The 16467-nt window shown below is 35.4% G+C and overlaps 1 protein-coding gene across 1 annotated transcript; it reads left to right on the plus strand.

Annotated features, from left to right (window-relative positions):
• Positions 1-12439: 12439 nt before the first annotated feature.
• LOC141707225 (GTP-binding protein BRASSINAZOLE INSENSITIVE PALE GREEN 2, chloroplastic) lies at positions 12440-16113 on the plus strand. The gene is made up of 3 exons (XM_074510267.1): positions 12440-13769; positions 14180-14347; positions 15161-16113. The coding sequence occupies exons 1-3, from the start codon at positions 12558-12560 to the stop codon at positions 15515-15517; spliced, it is 1737 nt and encodes a 578-aa protein (XP_074366368.1). The 5' UTR covers positions 12440-12557; the 3' UTR covers positions 15518-16113.
• Positions 16114-16467: the final 354 nt, after the last annotated feature.

Here is a 16467-nt window from a genome sequence, read left to right on the forward strand (position 1 = left end):
TGAAAATTGGAAAAAATCAGTCCATTCATGACAAACTGGGTATTTATTTGATATCTCGATAAGTCACTACCGAGTTCTCGATAAGAGTTAGGAAAGTGACATATCGATATGTATCTATTCTCACATGTGGCTTCTCAATGAGAAAATCCCAACTGTTTATTCCTACTTCTCGACAAGTCATTTACCTTTTTCTATAAATACCCAAACATCTCGACATAACTCATCTTTAAGCTTTCGAGATCTCAATTGACCTAGCTTTTGCAAATCATAACCGTTCTCCCTCATTTCAAACTCTTTCTCTCTCAAATCTCTTACCCACTCAAATTTAAACACTTCAAATGGAATCAAACAATGTTAGAGTTGTTATCCCTAAGGATGAAACTAACTACCTGGCCTTCACATATCCAAACCAAGCTCCTGACAATTTCAAGAGCTTTTTCAAGTTCCTATTTGAGACATACTTTGCAGGTGCTCTAACTGTAAATCCTATTTTGTACCTGGATGTTCTCAATGATTTCTGGAACTCAGTTATGTCTAGGACAATTGTGCATGAGAACCAAGCTGTATCCATGGTGGTTATCTGCTCAATCCAAGGCCAACAGGTGGAATTTACTGAGAATGATGTCAACTTGGCTTGGGCATTCCTGCTGACAACCTGGTGGAGCTGTCTACTCAACAAGAACTAGCTGAATTCATGAACTTCATCAATTACAATGAAAGGACAACCTTGCCAGCTTGAACAAGAAGCATTTGAGGAGGGAATGATCATTCATGTTTGATTCCATTATGAGAGCTTTCACCTGCAGAAAAACAGGCTATAAAAACATCTCAAGTGTGGTCCAGAAGATGGTGTTCTCCATGGCTCATCCAGCAAAGCTTACCAAATTTGATCTAAAATTTGATGAAGGCATTTTTGTGGCTATCCATTATCAACAAATGCTTTCAGAGTGTACAATCTGAGAACACAAACAGTCATGGAATTTATACATGTATCTTTTGATGACAAGAAAATCATAGGTCTAGATGATGCAGCTGACCATGATGAGTTAAGATTTAAAAATGAAGTACAATATGCTGAACAATTAAATCTTGATCTACGGATAAATCCTGATACAATAACTCCTAATATCACTCTAAACTCTGATGATTCACATGTCAGTGGAAATTTTGTAAATACTGAAGCACATGTAGAGGGGGGCAACATGATTCACATCAAGAGTATTCTACAAGTGATTTAACTCAAGGAACAATAGTAAATAATTCATCAGACTCTGATTCCTCAAATACTGATGGATCAAATACTGATAGCACTGGAAATACTGATTCAGGGGGAGCATCAGGAAATGATAGTGGTACAAGTCAAAAAGATACTAGAGAGTTCATAGATCAAGGGGAGGTTCTTCTTAAAGAAATCAACTCCCATCTGCAAGAAAATGGTCTAAGTCACACACACCTGACTTAATCATTAGAAATCTTGATAGTGGTGTAAAAACCAGAAAAGCCACTCAAAATGAATGTCTCTACCATTCTTTTCAATCTCAAACTGAACCAAATAAAGTGGACGAAGATCTTCAAGATGCTGACTGGGTTACAGCAATGCAAGAGAAGCTTAATGAATTTGAAAGGAACAAAGTCTGGACTCTTGTGCCAAGACCAAAGAACATATCAGTTGTTGGTACAAAGTGAGTGTTCAGAAATAAAACTGATAGTGAGGGCATCATTACAAGAAATAAAGCAAGATTGGTTGCAAATGGTTATTCTCAGCAAGAAGGCATTGATTATGATGAGACTTTTGCTCCAGTTGCAAGGCTTGAGGCAATCAGAATTTTCCTAGCCTATACTGCTCACATGAAGTTTTAAGTGTTTCAAATGGATGTAAAGAGTGCTTTTCTGAATGATGAACTTAAAGAGGAAGTTTATGTTAAACAGCCTCCAGGGTTCATTGATCCAAAAATCCTGATCATGTCTATAAACTGGATAAAGCATTATATGGATTAAACAAACTCTAAGGGCCTGGTATGAAACACTTGCTCTATTTCTCTTAGAAAGTGGTTTCATAAGAGGTACAATTGACAAAACTTTATTTTATAAATACCATGATAAGGACTTGTTATTAGTATAAATATATGTCGATGATATCATTTTTGGTTCTACTAATGATAAACTTTATAAGAGGTTTGCAAAGCTAATGCAGTCAAGATATCAAATGAGTATGGTGGGACAATTGAGTTATTTTCTGGGTTTACAAGTAAAACAGACTGAAGAAGGAATCTTCATAAATCAATCTAAATATTTGCTCAATAGATTTGGAATGCAAGACAGTTCAACTGCAACAACTCCAATGGCCACTGCAACCAAGTTAGATTTAAATACTGGTTCATCAGTGAATGCAACTAACTACAGAGGTATGATTGGATCACTCCTATATTTGACTACTAGTAGACCTGATATCATGTATGCTACATGTTTTTGTGCAAGGTTCCAAGATGATCCCACATCTATTAGCTGTGAAAAGAATTTTTAAATATCTCAATGGTACCATGAATCTTGGATTATGGTATCCTGGAGATTCAAACTTTAAATTAATTGGATACTCAGATGTTGATTTTGCAGCATGTAAAATAGACTGGAAAAGCACTTCTGGAAACTTCCAATTTCTTGGTGGCGGGTTGGTTTCTTGATTTATCAAGAAACAAAAGTCAATTTTCACATCAACTGCAAAAGCTGAATATATTGTTGCAGGAAGCTGTTGTGCTCAAATTATATTGATGAAGAATCAGTTACTGGATTATTATATTGTGATAATTAAAGTGCTATTGTAATGACAAGAAATCCAGTACAACATTCAATGACTAAACACATCAGTATTAGGTACCATTTTATAAGGGAGCATGTGCTGGAAGGTATAGTGAAATTGATCTTTGTTCCAACAGATCAGTAATTAGTTGATATATTCACAAAGCCTCTTTGTGAAGCTACCTTTATAAGATTAGTGAATGAATTGGGAATGATATCAGCATATTTATCAAACTCTGATAATTTGGAATAACTACTGATAATTAGAGTTTGGTGTTTTCTTATCATGTATCAGTACGTGTTAAATACTGATTATAGTGTTAAACTATGATACCATGGAAGCATGTAATTAGCTTCTATTAATTCCGGCCAGTAGCTGCATGTTAAACTCAGATTATCTATATAAGCTCTGATATTGGTCAAACTCTGATTGACCATTATATTCTGACGATAATTTTGAATTTATTCAAATATTATTTTAATCAATATATCAATTACAGTGGTGAAGTAATGTACAAGTGTGTAGTTTATGCATGATTAAAGTTATTTATTGATGGCGTGAGGATATGTAAAAATGTTTGAGTATACACAAAACATTATTCTGGGAAACCATGTGCATAGTAACTACCTTTATTACACGTTTACATGATTGTTTTTACAGTCAATAGTAGGCTGCCACGTGTCCCACTAAACTGAAACATTTCTGAATTAGTGGAGTGAAGTGTTAAACAAAATCAATTTTATGATTTCAAATTAACACTTTATCTAATCTCTATTATCTTCTTCTCTGCTAATTTACTCTCTCTCTCTCTCTCTCTCTCTCTCTCTCTCTCTCTCTCCCGTAAACTCTAAAACCTTAATTTCTTCTCGGAACGTTTTCTTGCAAATTCACAATGACTTCACCAGCTGCTTCTAAATCTTTCAGTTATGGCGGCGCCAAGTTTGTTACTAATAATTACTCGGCTATACTGGACAATAACTGTGTCAATATTGATTTCCATATATTTCAGGACTTTTCGAGATCAAGTGAGATTGGGTTTGCTCTCACAGCTCCACCCATAATTTCAGGTGACCATGTACTAGGTATCTGAAGAACTAGTATTTATGATGATGGAGGTACCAATGGGACTCCAAGTCTGATGTTTGAGTTTGACAATAAGACAAAGGTTGTAACTCCTCAAATTGTAAGGGATGCATTACAGTTTCCTGCTCTAGCCTTCTACACTAATTTTGTGGGTGTTGCTGAAATGAGGAGGTTTTTCACTAAGATAGGCTATGACAAGGACTTGAAGAACCTTGGTCAACTGAAGTGGAATGAGCTCAGGGTGGAATGGAATTTCTTTTTCGATTGCATCACAAAGGTTTTCAACCACAAGTCTTCCAACTTTAATGTTCTTCCTATCATGACACAACAAATAGGGTACTCTCTAATTCATGGTGCAAATTATAATTTTGGTAGAGTAATTTTATCTTTTTATAGGTGATAGATTCACTGCTGATAGGAATACTGTGTATTATGCTAGATTCTGTCAGTTGATTTTCAATATTTGTTTCCCTGATATCCATATCCCCACTAATCAAATTGTGTCAGTATTTAAGCTTACAAAAAGGGCTTTTTCTGATCTCATTTCACAAGATGAAAAAAAGAGGATTTAGTTCCTTTGAGGTTGCCATTGGTTGCTAGGAACTTGCTCATTACAAGGCTTCCTGTGACTTATGGTTTTCCTAACAAATAGAAAGCTCAGCTGCAGGCAATCACCATTGGGAACCCCCCGTAGCTTACCCCAGCACAACAACTCAAACATAAACACAAACCACCTCGGGTGGCTCTCAAAAGACACATGTTGTAAAAAGGAAGAAACTTAAGCTGGCTGCCAGGGTTGAGGCTCCAGTTGAGAAACCCCGGGAGGGTAGTAGATCAGCTGTTATAAATAATGATGTAGCCAAATCAAAAGTTGATGCAACACAAGTTCCTCAATCTTCTAAACCTTCAGAGTCTGTAAGGAGGAAGATTGTGCTTGCAGGATTAGAATTAGATGATGATGAAGACAATGCTACCTTATCTTTAAAATTTCCAAGCTTAAATTCTGATTCTTCTCCAAGACCAGTTGTTCTACCAACTGATGAGGGCACAACTACTGATGTTGTTCAAAGTACCAGAAATACTGTTGAAACTGGTACAAACCCAAGGACAAGGAAAAGGGAGCTAGCCAAAACCTATTATGCTCAAAATCCGCTCAAGATTAAGAAAGAACTTGCTGATGAGACAAAGAGTACATCTACTCCATATTCTGATTTCCAGACAAATCCTGATGTACCTGTGGAACTGTCTTATTCTCCAGTGAAGCAACCAAGGAAAAAAGTGAGGGAAATAATTCATAAGCAAGTAGAAGAGAGTATCAAGAGGCTGCAAAAGGAAGGTCTTTTCCCTGGATCAAGCACACAAGAACCTGTATCTCAAAGGAATACAGCAGCTACAAATTCTGATCCTATCACACAAGAACCTGCACTTCAAAGTAGTACAAAAAATATTGAAGGAATAGAGTATCTTGCTGAAAAGTCCATTCAACAATGGCTTGGTGATTAATCTGCTAAGCTCACGGCTGAAGTTGCAATGATTAAAGATTTTTTTCATTCAATTAAGAAGCATACTTCTAAGCAAAGAGTTGGTTTCAAACATGAAAAAGCACGGGAGTTAGAAACTCAATCTAAAGAGAGGAGTACACAAGAACCTGAATGTCAAAGTCATTCAGCAACTCCTGAATCTCCAACCCCACAAGAACCATTGCATCAAAGTTGCAATGAAGGCTTAACTCATGAAGTAGTGATATTGGTTATAGATGTTGAAGGCATGATTCATCCATCACCACCATCTACTGATATCTTATCAGTACCTCCATTGGATGTTTTCAAAGAAGCCGAGTCTTTAGAATCACAAGGTGCACAGAGTACACAAGAAATAGCTGTTAAACAACAGTCTATAGTCTCTCGGTTAAACTCTGTTGTACCAAGTGTCGATAATCTCCCTGCAGGTCTAAGTACCGATACTTTCCTACAATCCACTCACTCTATCAATCCATCACCTGTTATTCTCCATGTTGTTGCTGAAGATGTAGAAGCACAACAGTCTATTCAAGAAGATCTATTCATTACAGGGTCACGATAGCATTCCACAGGAACTGAGGTCTTGGAGATAAACACTGAAGCTCCACCTCACCTGTCTACTATTCTTGAAGATGTGGAGTTAAATGTTGATGATATGACAGTTTTTGAAGCATCTAGATCACATACAACACCAATTTCTGATTCTGTATTAAATGCTGAAGCTGGAATTGAAGTTCAGCAGATAATTCAGGAGCCAGTTGCTGATGAGGGATCTGTTCATGAGAAAGAATCTAATGATGGTGAAGAGGTTGAAACTTCAGATCTTAATGTTATTCTAGATTCCGAGGAGAATCTAGATTAACTATTTTTCCCTGAAAATATGCCTACCCATGTGAGGCAATAGAAGTTGAAGGAGTTAAATGCCAAGAACAAGCTGGAGTTCTTTGATGTGATCTGGAATGAAAAATGAAAGGATGCTGAATATCCTATATCCAAGATCAATGTTGTCAATCATTTGGAAGCAACTGAAAAGACAATCCAGAATCCTGATATGCTAAATCATCTAAAAATATCTACTATTTTGGTCAGATCTTTACATACAACTCAATAATCTACCACTTCTCAAATCAAGCAAATCAGAGATTCTTTTGTTACCACAACTATTTGCAGATGAAGAGATGTCAAAGGGGCTTCTTACTTCCCAAACATATCCTCCTACATCTATATATAAACGCTGGTTTATCAAGAAGACGCAAGAAAAGCACTTTGAATTGTTGATTAATCGCCAGAGATGGTTTAGAACCACTAGTTCATTATCTAATAAATAAGGAAATTCAGAAGCATGTTGCACCTATTGTTGGCAGACAAACTCAAATTGAAGCCAATTAGGCTAGATTGGAGGTAAATCAGAGATGTCTGGGCAACTTACTGAGGTACACACTCTAATAGAGCTAATTCTTTCCCTTCTGCTTGATGATGATGCCAAAAAGTGGGAGAAAGTTGATAAATCTAAATGTAAGCAGCTAACATTGAAAGATGTTGATGATAAAAATCCTGATGAAAGTAGTAAGGGAGGAAGAAAGGAGCTTGTAAAAAGGAAAAGTGAAGAGCTAATTGGGACTAGTAGTTCATCAAAAGCCACTAGGTCTCAATCTAGACAAGGTGGAGGAAGTAGGAGGAGTGAAAGGAGAGTACAATCAAAAGAACTGATTGTGACTACTACTACAACTCAACAACCTCTTACAGTCACAGATGCTAATGATGACCAAGCCATTCTGGAGATAGAAGCTGGTGCAGAAGCAAGTCAGTATCTACAAACTCTGAAAGTTAAAGGTAAAATGACAACTCTTTTCTACAAGGACCCAAAGATTTAGGCATTTGATTTTGAGGTGAGTAGAAGAATCTTTGAGAGAGAAAATCATGGAGTTGATCTTGAACAGCTTAGGCAATTAGAGGAAGATTTCAAATCCATGAGGACAATAAATATTTATGCTTATATCTCTCAATTACCTTGTGAAGATGATCCTTCAAACATACCAACCAAATGGGTAGTCATAAAGGAGGTAAGTGAAGCAGATGCTGAAAGACCTCTCAGGTCCCAAACAATCTTAAATGCTGGCAGGAGACATAAGGGGAAAGAGAAGATATGAGAGAAGTCCAAGCCAAAGCCTAAAGCTAAAGTTGCTATAAGGAAATCAGTATCTAAAGCATCCAAACCTCAAATACTAATAGATCTAGTCTATACAGTAGCTCAAGCTTTTGATACTGAAAAAAGAGTTGAAGAAGAAGAAGTTAGTCAAGCTCATTAAAGAAGAAAGATTGATAAAGCTGATTGGGATGATAAACTGAAATTAACCTCTGACAATGCTCAAGTTAATGAGAAGATAAATGTTGATGTTCAACCAAACACAACCTCTGATATTACTCAATTTGTTGATCCTTCAAACCCAATTCAAGGTGAGATAAAAAATCATGATTCTGAGAACATAAATTCTGATATGCCAGAGCTTACTTTTGAAGAGAAGAGGAAGTTTCTATGGGGAAGCAAGAAGTCTCCACCTAGAAGAGATTCTTCTGAAATATTAAAGAAGATTTATAGTGGGAGTTCTCATGCTAGAAGACCTGTAATTACAAGTGGTATGGGAAGGTTAAGTGCTGATCCATTTATAGTTGATGCTTTGATTCTAAGAAAGCATGGAAATCTGACAAAAATTGAAAATAACATGATGCTTGAAGACTTGCAGAAGATAATATCAGTACAAATTGTTATTGATTTTGTTGGAGAAAAACTAATTTATTTTCTGGAGTGTGGGATGAGGTTGAGGTTGACACAAGAGCAGGTGAAAGATAAACCATGGCAGGAGTTGGAATTTGTTGCTACAATTATCAAGGTAAACAACTCTGTAACTGCCAGATGGTCTGCATTTTTGAAGAACTTAATACAGTAGAAGCAGAGAGGATTGACTTACAAGTCAAACTACATTCCAAAGTATATTGATGAAATTGAATATGTTGCTGATATGCCTAATTGAGGAGCCAAATTGATTATGTCTCTGGGAAGATAAGTTTTTACTTTTAATCCTAATGGAAAGAGGATTGTATTTCTGAAACTGGATGATCTATCACTTGGAAATTCAAAGCTACATGACCTCAGGGCAGCCATCTATCAAAATGATGAATCTACGGATGAGCTAAAAGATATCAAACAGAGGATGCAATGGTACTTGGATGTTATGAAAGAAAATCTATTGAAGAAGTTTCTTGAAGAAGCTGAAGACCATGTTAGAGTTCAGAATTGAAGATAAAGTTTGATAACCACTTATTGTAAGATTGTATATATTTGATTTATGTATTTAGATAGTTTTCGACATCATCAATTAGAACTTATACATAATTACATAATTTACAAGTTGGGGAAGATTGTTAGAAAAAATTGATGATATCAATATATAAACTATCAGAGTTTATTATCAGTTTTTGATATCAGGATTTACTGAAGGTGACGTCATCGGTATCAGTTTATCAGGATTTGATGATCAGTACTTAGTCACATCAGTATATATCAAAGAAGGAAAGGGATTGCAGAAGTCAACAAGGTGAAGGACTTTACTTAACAGAAGCAATCATACATGGATATGTATTAGTCTTCCTTATTGTAATAAAAATAGGATTCCTTATTGATTGTGTAACTTTGCACTATATAAGGACAGATTAGGTTTGCACTATATGTGTTACGAATTATTATATCTTTCAGATAACCTAGATGCTCTCAAGGATAATTGTTCATCCTTTTGAGAGAGTACTTTTGTAACAATTATTATCTGATTTATATTAAAAATGTTGATTCTGTTGAGCTTTATCGAATTATTTGCATAAACTGTATTCACCCCCCCTCTCTAAAGTTGTATTACGGACCTCACATTTTGGTTTGTTTGAATTCGTTTGATTTGTTTAGATGCTCTTGAATCTGGTGTTGCAGCTTTGGATTTGTTTGGTTATGTGGCTCTGTCTCTTGGTTGGAAAACTCCCAATTCAACATCGTGAGTTTGAGGGGAGATGTTAATATATATAATGATATTATATTATTGGATAGTTTCATTATTATAATAGTTTTCTGATTATAACATTTTCCTTTACTATGTTTGGTTGTTGGCTATATAAGCCTCTCTTCTATTGTAAATGAGAATAAGTCATATTATAATAAAATCTTACTTTTACCTCTTTTCTCTATATTTTATCAATTTTAACCCCATACCTGGTGTTTGGTTCAGAAAAAAAATTATATTCATTTCCTCAAACCCCCAAGGTATGGATTTTCATACCCAAGTGGGGAGGTGGGTATGCGAGAGCGGTATAAGAATCAACTTTATGATTACTATTTTAATTTTTATTTAAGTATTAAAATGTAATTATTTAATACCAAAATAAATATATGAACCAAAAATATATTAAAATAATAATAAAAATAAATATTTAATTAAATTAAAATTGGTTGACTTAAATATTTTAAATTAAAAATTTTATTTCAGCACTCAACCAAACACATGATATCAGATATGATACATCAACTACATACCATCTTAACCTGATTCATGATTTCAACCCGATCTCACATATTAAACTAAACAACCCCTTAATAGTTTGAGTCTGGTTCTGACATATTTTATCAGCAAAATTTTTAGAATTATTCATAAATTTAATAATAAATTCATGTTTTATGGGTCTTATACAAGCCTTGTGTTGTCAAAATAATGGGTCAAGCCCTTTGACTTTATTGAGACTTGATCATACCATAAGTTTGGATCAGAGGATAAAGCCTAATGAATGCAATATTAATTACCGGATTTTAGTAACTGAACCTCATTAAATGAACCTTTCTAGTTTAACAAATATCATATTTAACATGTTTTTACTGTTATTTTTTATCCATATCAACTTCCTTTATCATATTTCAATAATTCTTGATCTTTTCCGAGATATTAAAAATATCACGCGTAAACATAACTATAATTTTTCATTCTTATATAAAATAAAAATTAAGATGATTTTCAGAAGGTGCTGAGGCTATTTTGCATGTAGTTGGTCGATTTGTTGAAGCTCACTGGTAAAAAAATTAACCTTTCAATGTTTTTGTGAAATTTTAAAAATGTATTTAATATGATTGATAGGGGAAAATGTTAGAAAAGGTTAAACTCACATGTCCGTCCATCTCTTCTTGGGTGGAATTTCTTTATGGATAATCAGCTAGACTATTTTTTAGAATTGGATTCATCCGGTCGGCTTGTGGAATAAAACAAGAAGACCCATTAGGTCATCTCTTCTTTATCCTTATATTGCATTCATGGCTCTAAAGATTCGCGATAAATGCAGTTTCTCTATTTAGGCTTGATACTTGGATAATGCAACCGTGATTGGGGACTCAATTGAGATCTATAAGACTTAGTTTATCGTTCAATCAGAAGTACCTCAATTTGGATTGGAGCTGAATATCAGGATGACATGGAAATTCTGACATGTTATTGATCCGCGTATTTCTCAAGATGAGCTATTTTCTTTTGATATTGGTCGACCTCAAGAGGGTGTCAGACTTCTTGGGAGAGTTATAAGTATGGTTGATGTGTTTATTAAAAAAATTGATGATAAAAGTGTCCAAATTCTTAAAAATTATGGGTGTATTAGAGCAACTTAAATGACCTCCAATGTGAGTTCGTGCTTCTTAGAGCATGTATGAGGTTAATTAAACTCTATTATGATTTACGTACTTGTTTGCCACTATTTTTTACTCGATTCGATGCTTCTTTGAGGAAAGTTTTGGATAATATTATGAAATCTGAAACATCTGATTTTGGTATTTTTCAATAGAGGTTAGCTATTTTACCGATTCGTTTAGGTGTGTTACTGCATGTGATGCTAGTCTATTTGCATTTGTTGTCTCTCAGATACAGTATATTGATTTGCATAATCATATATTGCGGAAATGTGATGAGGTTCACATTGAGAAGTAGTTTGGTTCTGCAAAAGACTCTTTGCAGCTTATATTCACAAATGTAAATTTGAAAAATTCAATGCACTATTCGGCAGATTGTTACTTAAGTGGTGTTTGAAAGAATTTACATATTGTGTTTGACTTCTCAGAACAAGCAGTAATTAAACATGCTCATGACTATCTACTGACTACTCATATAGAAGGTTTAGGACAACGTATGACGTCAGCTGAATATCAGATAATTTTGCGCTACAAACTTATTATCCCCTTATTTCAGAGGGTGCATATGTCCTTTTATACTTATCTCGCATGAATATATTTGGGGAACATGCGGGTCACTGTAAAAAATAGCACCCTATAGATTAAAGATATCTTCTGGATAACTTCGAAGTCGTCTGTCTTAATAAGTTAAGTGGATTCCGGTTCACTTGAGTAAAGAATACTTCGAAATTCCATTTTCAAATTAAAACGGTGTTTCCTTGTTCTGGGATCCTTTTTTTTGTGTTTTATTTTAAATCAGTGGGTTTAGACATGACTTCGGTGCTTCTTAATCCTTACAAAATGGTAGCAACATACCCCTTTTGGGATTTCTTTGCATTGGCAAAGAGTGGAGGCTGGCTGGCATTTCTCAGTTTTAAGTATCGTCATAACATAGTTAGAGATGTGTTGTAGCAGAGATTTCAACTAACAAAGAGGTTCTCGTAAACTTTCTAGGAAAATATACCTGTATTTAGGTTTTGTTATGGGGTGTTTATAGTTGACCAAACGGCAATTAAGTAAAAATTAAGATAAGACGTGTAAGAATAATCAACACAACTTTAAAGTGTTTAATTTTGATACATTTGGATCTTTGACTTCTGATACAGATGAATTTCTGCGGAAAATATAAAAAATCATGAAAAAAATGTAATAACAACATAACCGCTGAATACGTGTTTCAATGATAATTCAACGAGGTATGACGGCGCCGATTATTGCCTATTAACCTCGCGCATTTGCAACTTCATACAATTAAGAAATTACAATTAAGAAATTTAATTTAAAATTAAGAAATTCAAACATCTGTTTATCGGAAATTCCGAGAGCAGAGATACGAAGCCCTCTCTAATGTGCATTCATCCAGCTTCTTAAACCTGGAGTAGCACTACATACAATACACACAGAACTAAAAATGATGTTCAAAACCCTTTCACCATCAAAGCTTAAGCACCTCATTCCTCTTATTAACTCATACACAAAACCTGTATCTAACATTCTTATCCCCCTACCAATCCCCTTTTTCTTAAACCCTACTAAAACCCTAAACCCACCATTTACTACTTCTATTTTTAGACCCTTTTCTTCAAAACCCAGATCTCAATTTCCTCATCAACCCAATTTTAGAGATGGAAATTATGATGAATCTAGTGCTTTTTCTCTCTCTATTTGCCCTGGTTGTGGTGTTCATATGCAAGATTTGGACTCTAAAAAGCCTGGCTTTTTTGTTAAACCCTCTGTAAAAGGGTCTGATTGTAAGACCCTTATTGATAAAAACCCAGTTGCTGAAGAATTGGAGATTTCAGGTTCTGTTAAGAAGGGCTTTCTTGAAATCGAAAATGATGAGACCCCGGAAAAGAATTTAGTTGGTTTGCCTAAAAAGCCTGTGGTTTGTGCTAGGTGTCATTCGTTGAGGTTTTACGGAAAAGTTAAGGATTCGAGTGTGGAGAATTTGTTGCCTGATTTTGATTTTGATCATACTGTTGGCAGGAGGTTGAGTTCTGCTTCGGGGCCGCGGAGTGTGGTTTTGATGGTGGTGGATGCGGTTGATTTTGATGGCTCGTTTCCGAGGACTGTGGCTAGGTTGGTTTCGAATACTATTGATGAGAATTATAAGGCTTGGAAAGAGGGGAAAGCGGGGAATGTACCTAGAGTTTTGTTGGTTGTGACGAAGATTGATTTGTTACCGACTTCTGTTTCGCCTACAGGGCTGGAGCATTGGGTTAGGACGAGAGCGAGAGAGGGCGGAGCGAGTAAGTTAGCTGGAGTGCATTTAGTGAGTGCAAAGAGGGATTGGGGATTGAAGAATCTTGTTGATGATGTGGTGGGATTGGCAGGTTCGAGAGGTCATGTATGGGCAGTGGGGGCGCAGAATGCTGGAAAATCGACGCTGATTAATGCAATTGGGAAGTCCGTTGGAGGAAATGTAACTCATTTAACTGAAGCTCCGGTTCCTGGCACAACTTTGGGGATTATTAGGGTTGAAGGCGTTTTGCCGCGTCAGGCTAGATTGTTTGATACACCAGGGCTTCTGCACCCACATCAAATTACAACAAGGTTGACCAAGGAGGAACAGAAGTTAGTTCACATTAGCAAGGAGTTGAAACCGAGGACATACAGAATTAAGGTTGGTGCTAATATTTTGGTATAGCATTTTTCCAGATGAATTATTTTAAAGAGCTATGCCTTTAAAATACCATATGTACTTTGCTAAGTCACAGGGTCAATTTTCCTCTTATTCCAATGTTGCTGATTATGTAAAGTGTTTTTCACGAAATGTTGTTCAAATTATGGGATTATTGTATGTCTAATTTTTTATTATTATTATTAATTTTGACTATGATGCTGGCACTCATTTAGGCTAAATATGTCAATACTTAATATTGATTCCTTGCGATAATTTAGATCGAATTGTTTACACAATAGTACTAACTGGAACAAAATTCTTCAATCTTATAGATGCGGCAGTAGACCTGTCTATAAACCAAGTTTTGGATTCATATGTAGATAATATTCTGTTTTTCTTTATTGTGACAGGCAGGTTACTCTGTTCATATTGCTGGTCTTATGAGGTTAGACGTTGAAGAAACCTTAGTTGATTCTATTTATGTTACCGTGTGGGCATCCCCTTATCTTCCTTTGCACATGGGTAAAACAGAGAATATACTTACAATGTTGGAAGATCATTTTGGGCGCCAGTTACAGGTATAAAGCTGACTGACACTGCCTATATTAACTGATGATTTAATGCTACCCTTTAAGCAGTTCTTTCAGCTAAACTTCTATGATTAATAATGATTCAGGCCTGATGAGGTGACTTTTGTTCGGCAATAGCGAAATTATAAGTAATTTTGAATTTAAGTGCTGCATTTGGCATGAATTATTCCTCCTTGCACCTTCTTACAGGAAGGTGTTTGGTTCTTCTACAATTAAGTTTGAGGATAAAGTCATAAAGATTTTATAATAATTTATTCCGAAAAGCTGTTTAAGCAGGCGGATGAAGTGTCAGCAGCAGTGCAGCGCCATAATCACTATGGTTACCTCTAAATTGTGTAAAATATCGTCCATATATAAGAGGGTATCTGGCCTATCAGGCAGTGAAGTTGGGTATACATCTTTAAAAGAAGCTCCGGTTGATTTTTATTGTAACATAAAAATTGCAACAAAATAGTACAAAAGGATGAAACACTTGGTCTAAAACTTTGTTTAATAGTCAGAATTTCCCAGATGAAACACATGAGAAGGATGTTAGCTTGTTTGCAAATCTTTAAAAAAGGTATAAAACGTACATGTTGATGTTGCTAAAGCCAAGATTCAGTAATCAGTAAGCATTCCTAGCTCTCAATTCCATTACTTGATTAAAAAATTGATGGTACTGACCCAAACAATTGTGGGGACTTTCAGTTTAGATTTCGCACCATCTATGTCTTGCTGATGAAATATTATATTATAGTAGTTTCCTAATGATTTGGTATCTGCATATAACTGATTGTGATTCGATATATATCTTTATTTCAGCCACCTAATGGGAAGTCACGCGTTGAAGAGCTGGGAAATTGGGTGAAGAAGGAATTTCGTGTCAGTGGCAACTCTTGGGATTTAAGTTCTGTTGATATTGCAGCTGCAGGGCTTGGTTGGTTTGCCATAGGCCTAAAAGGTGAGGCTCTTTTAAATGTTTGGACCTACGAAGGAGTAAATGTTATCAGTCGAAATTCCTTAATTCCGCATAGGTCACATAATTTTGAAGTTGCGGGATTTACAGTCTCACAAATTGTATCTAATGCTGACCGAGCTTTAAATAAGCCGAGTAAGACTACAAAGAGTAAGAAAATGAGCAACTTGACCGGGGCTACTGCTACTGTATCAGCACAATGACAATTGTCAATCAACATTTATGGGAAAAAAAATCAGCAACTGACCTATTTGTGGTGGTAACCCAAAAGTTGCTTAGACATACATGAAAGATGAATTTTATGTGGAGCAACATGAATATTCATGCCCCCTTTGCCCCCTCCATCACTGCAGATGCTCGGGCAGAAAATTGGAAAGGCGGGAATTTTCAGTTAACTTTTCTCGACACAGAAAAAGTTTTTTTTTGTTATAATTATCACCATCATGACACTTACAGTGCAGAGAATCATTGTGAACTTCCCTTGATGCAGGAGAATAGAGTCATAGTGTTGCTCTAGAAATTAGAAAATTTTCTCGATGGCACTAACATAGTTTGGTTCGGATACTGATATAAATGAATCATCATGGCCTAAGTTACATTATTAGAAAATTACGTCTTTGTAATTTTGGCTTGGAATCTTATTGGACTTGTGGTAACTAAAGTTCATTGGTGTTCATGGACATGCAACTTATATTATGCTTTGTTGAGAATGCCTATTTATGAAGCTCCAACATAAATGGAAGCCTATTTGGTAATAATCTGTCAGTACAATTACATTCTTTGGAATACAGGTGTTGCCATAATTTCCTTCTGTTGTTACTCCCAGTGTTCACATAATTTACACGTGTGATGTATTTGTATGTTGTAGCAACTAGCAAACCATTAGTTTAGCAGTTATATAGAGCTTGCACCTTTGAAATGAGTAAACCCAGCAGTTGGTGACTTTATGCAAAACATGAACTTGTATTAGCCTATAAACAATTACACATCACGCCCTCACAATCACATCATACACTGTTTCTTTTGACAATTTCATTGATAAAACATCCTAAATTAATCGATTTTTAAAACGGGGCAAGAGGGTCTTCTTTCTAATTATAGTATTCAAGGCCAAATTTATTGTAGTGTATTTTTTGTGTGATTTAGAAAATGA

The sequence above is a fragment of the Apium graveolens genome, chromosome 2, assembly GCF_009905375.1.
Source record: "Apium graveolens cultivar Ventura chromosome 2, ASM990537v1, whole genome shotgun sequence".
In the NCBI taxonomy this organism is placed as follows: Eukaryota; Viridiplantae; Streptophyta; class Magnoliopsida; order Apiales; family Apiaceae; genus Apium; species Apium graveolens.

Bases quoted from the DNA above. Each gene is read 5' to 3' on its own strand.
- LOC141707225 (XM_074510267.1), top strand. From the start codon at position 12,558: ATGATGTTCAAAACCCTTTCACCATCAAAGCTTAAGCACCTCATTCCT. The intron at 13,770-14,179 runs GTTGGTGCTAAT...TTATTGTGACAG, and splicing joins CGAGGACATACAGAATTAAG to GCAGGTTACTCTGTTCATAT. The intron at 14,348-15,160 runs GTATAAAGCTGA...TCTTTATTTCAG, and splicing joins ATTTTGGGCGCCAGTTACAG to CCACCTAATGGGAAGTCACG.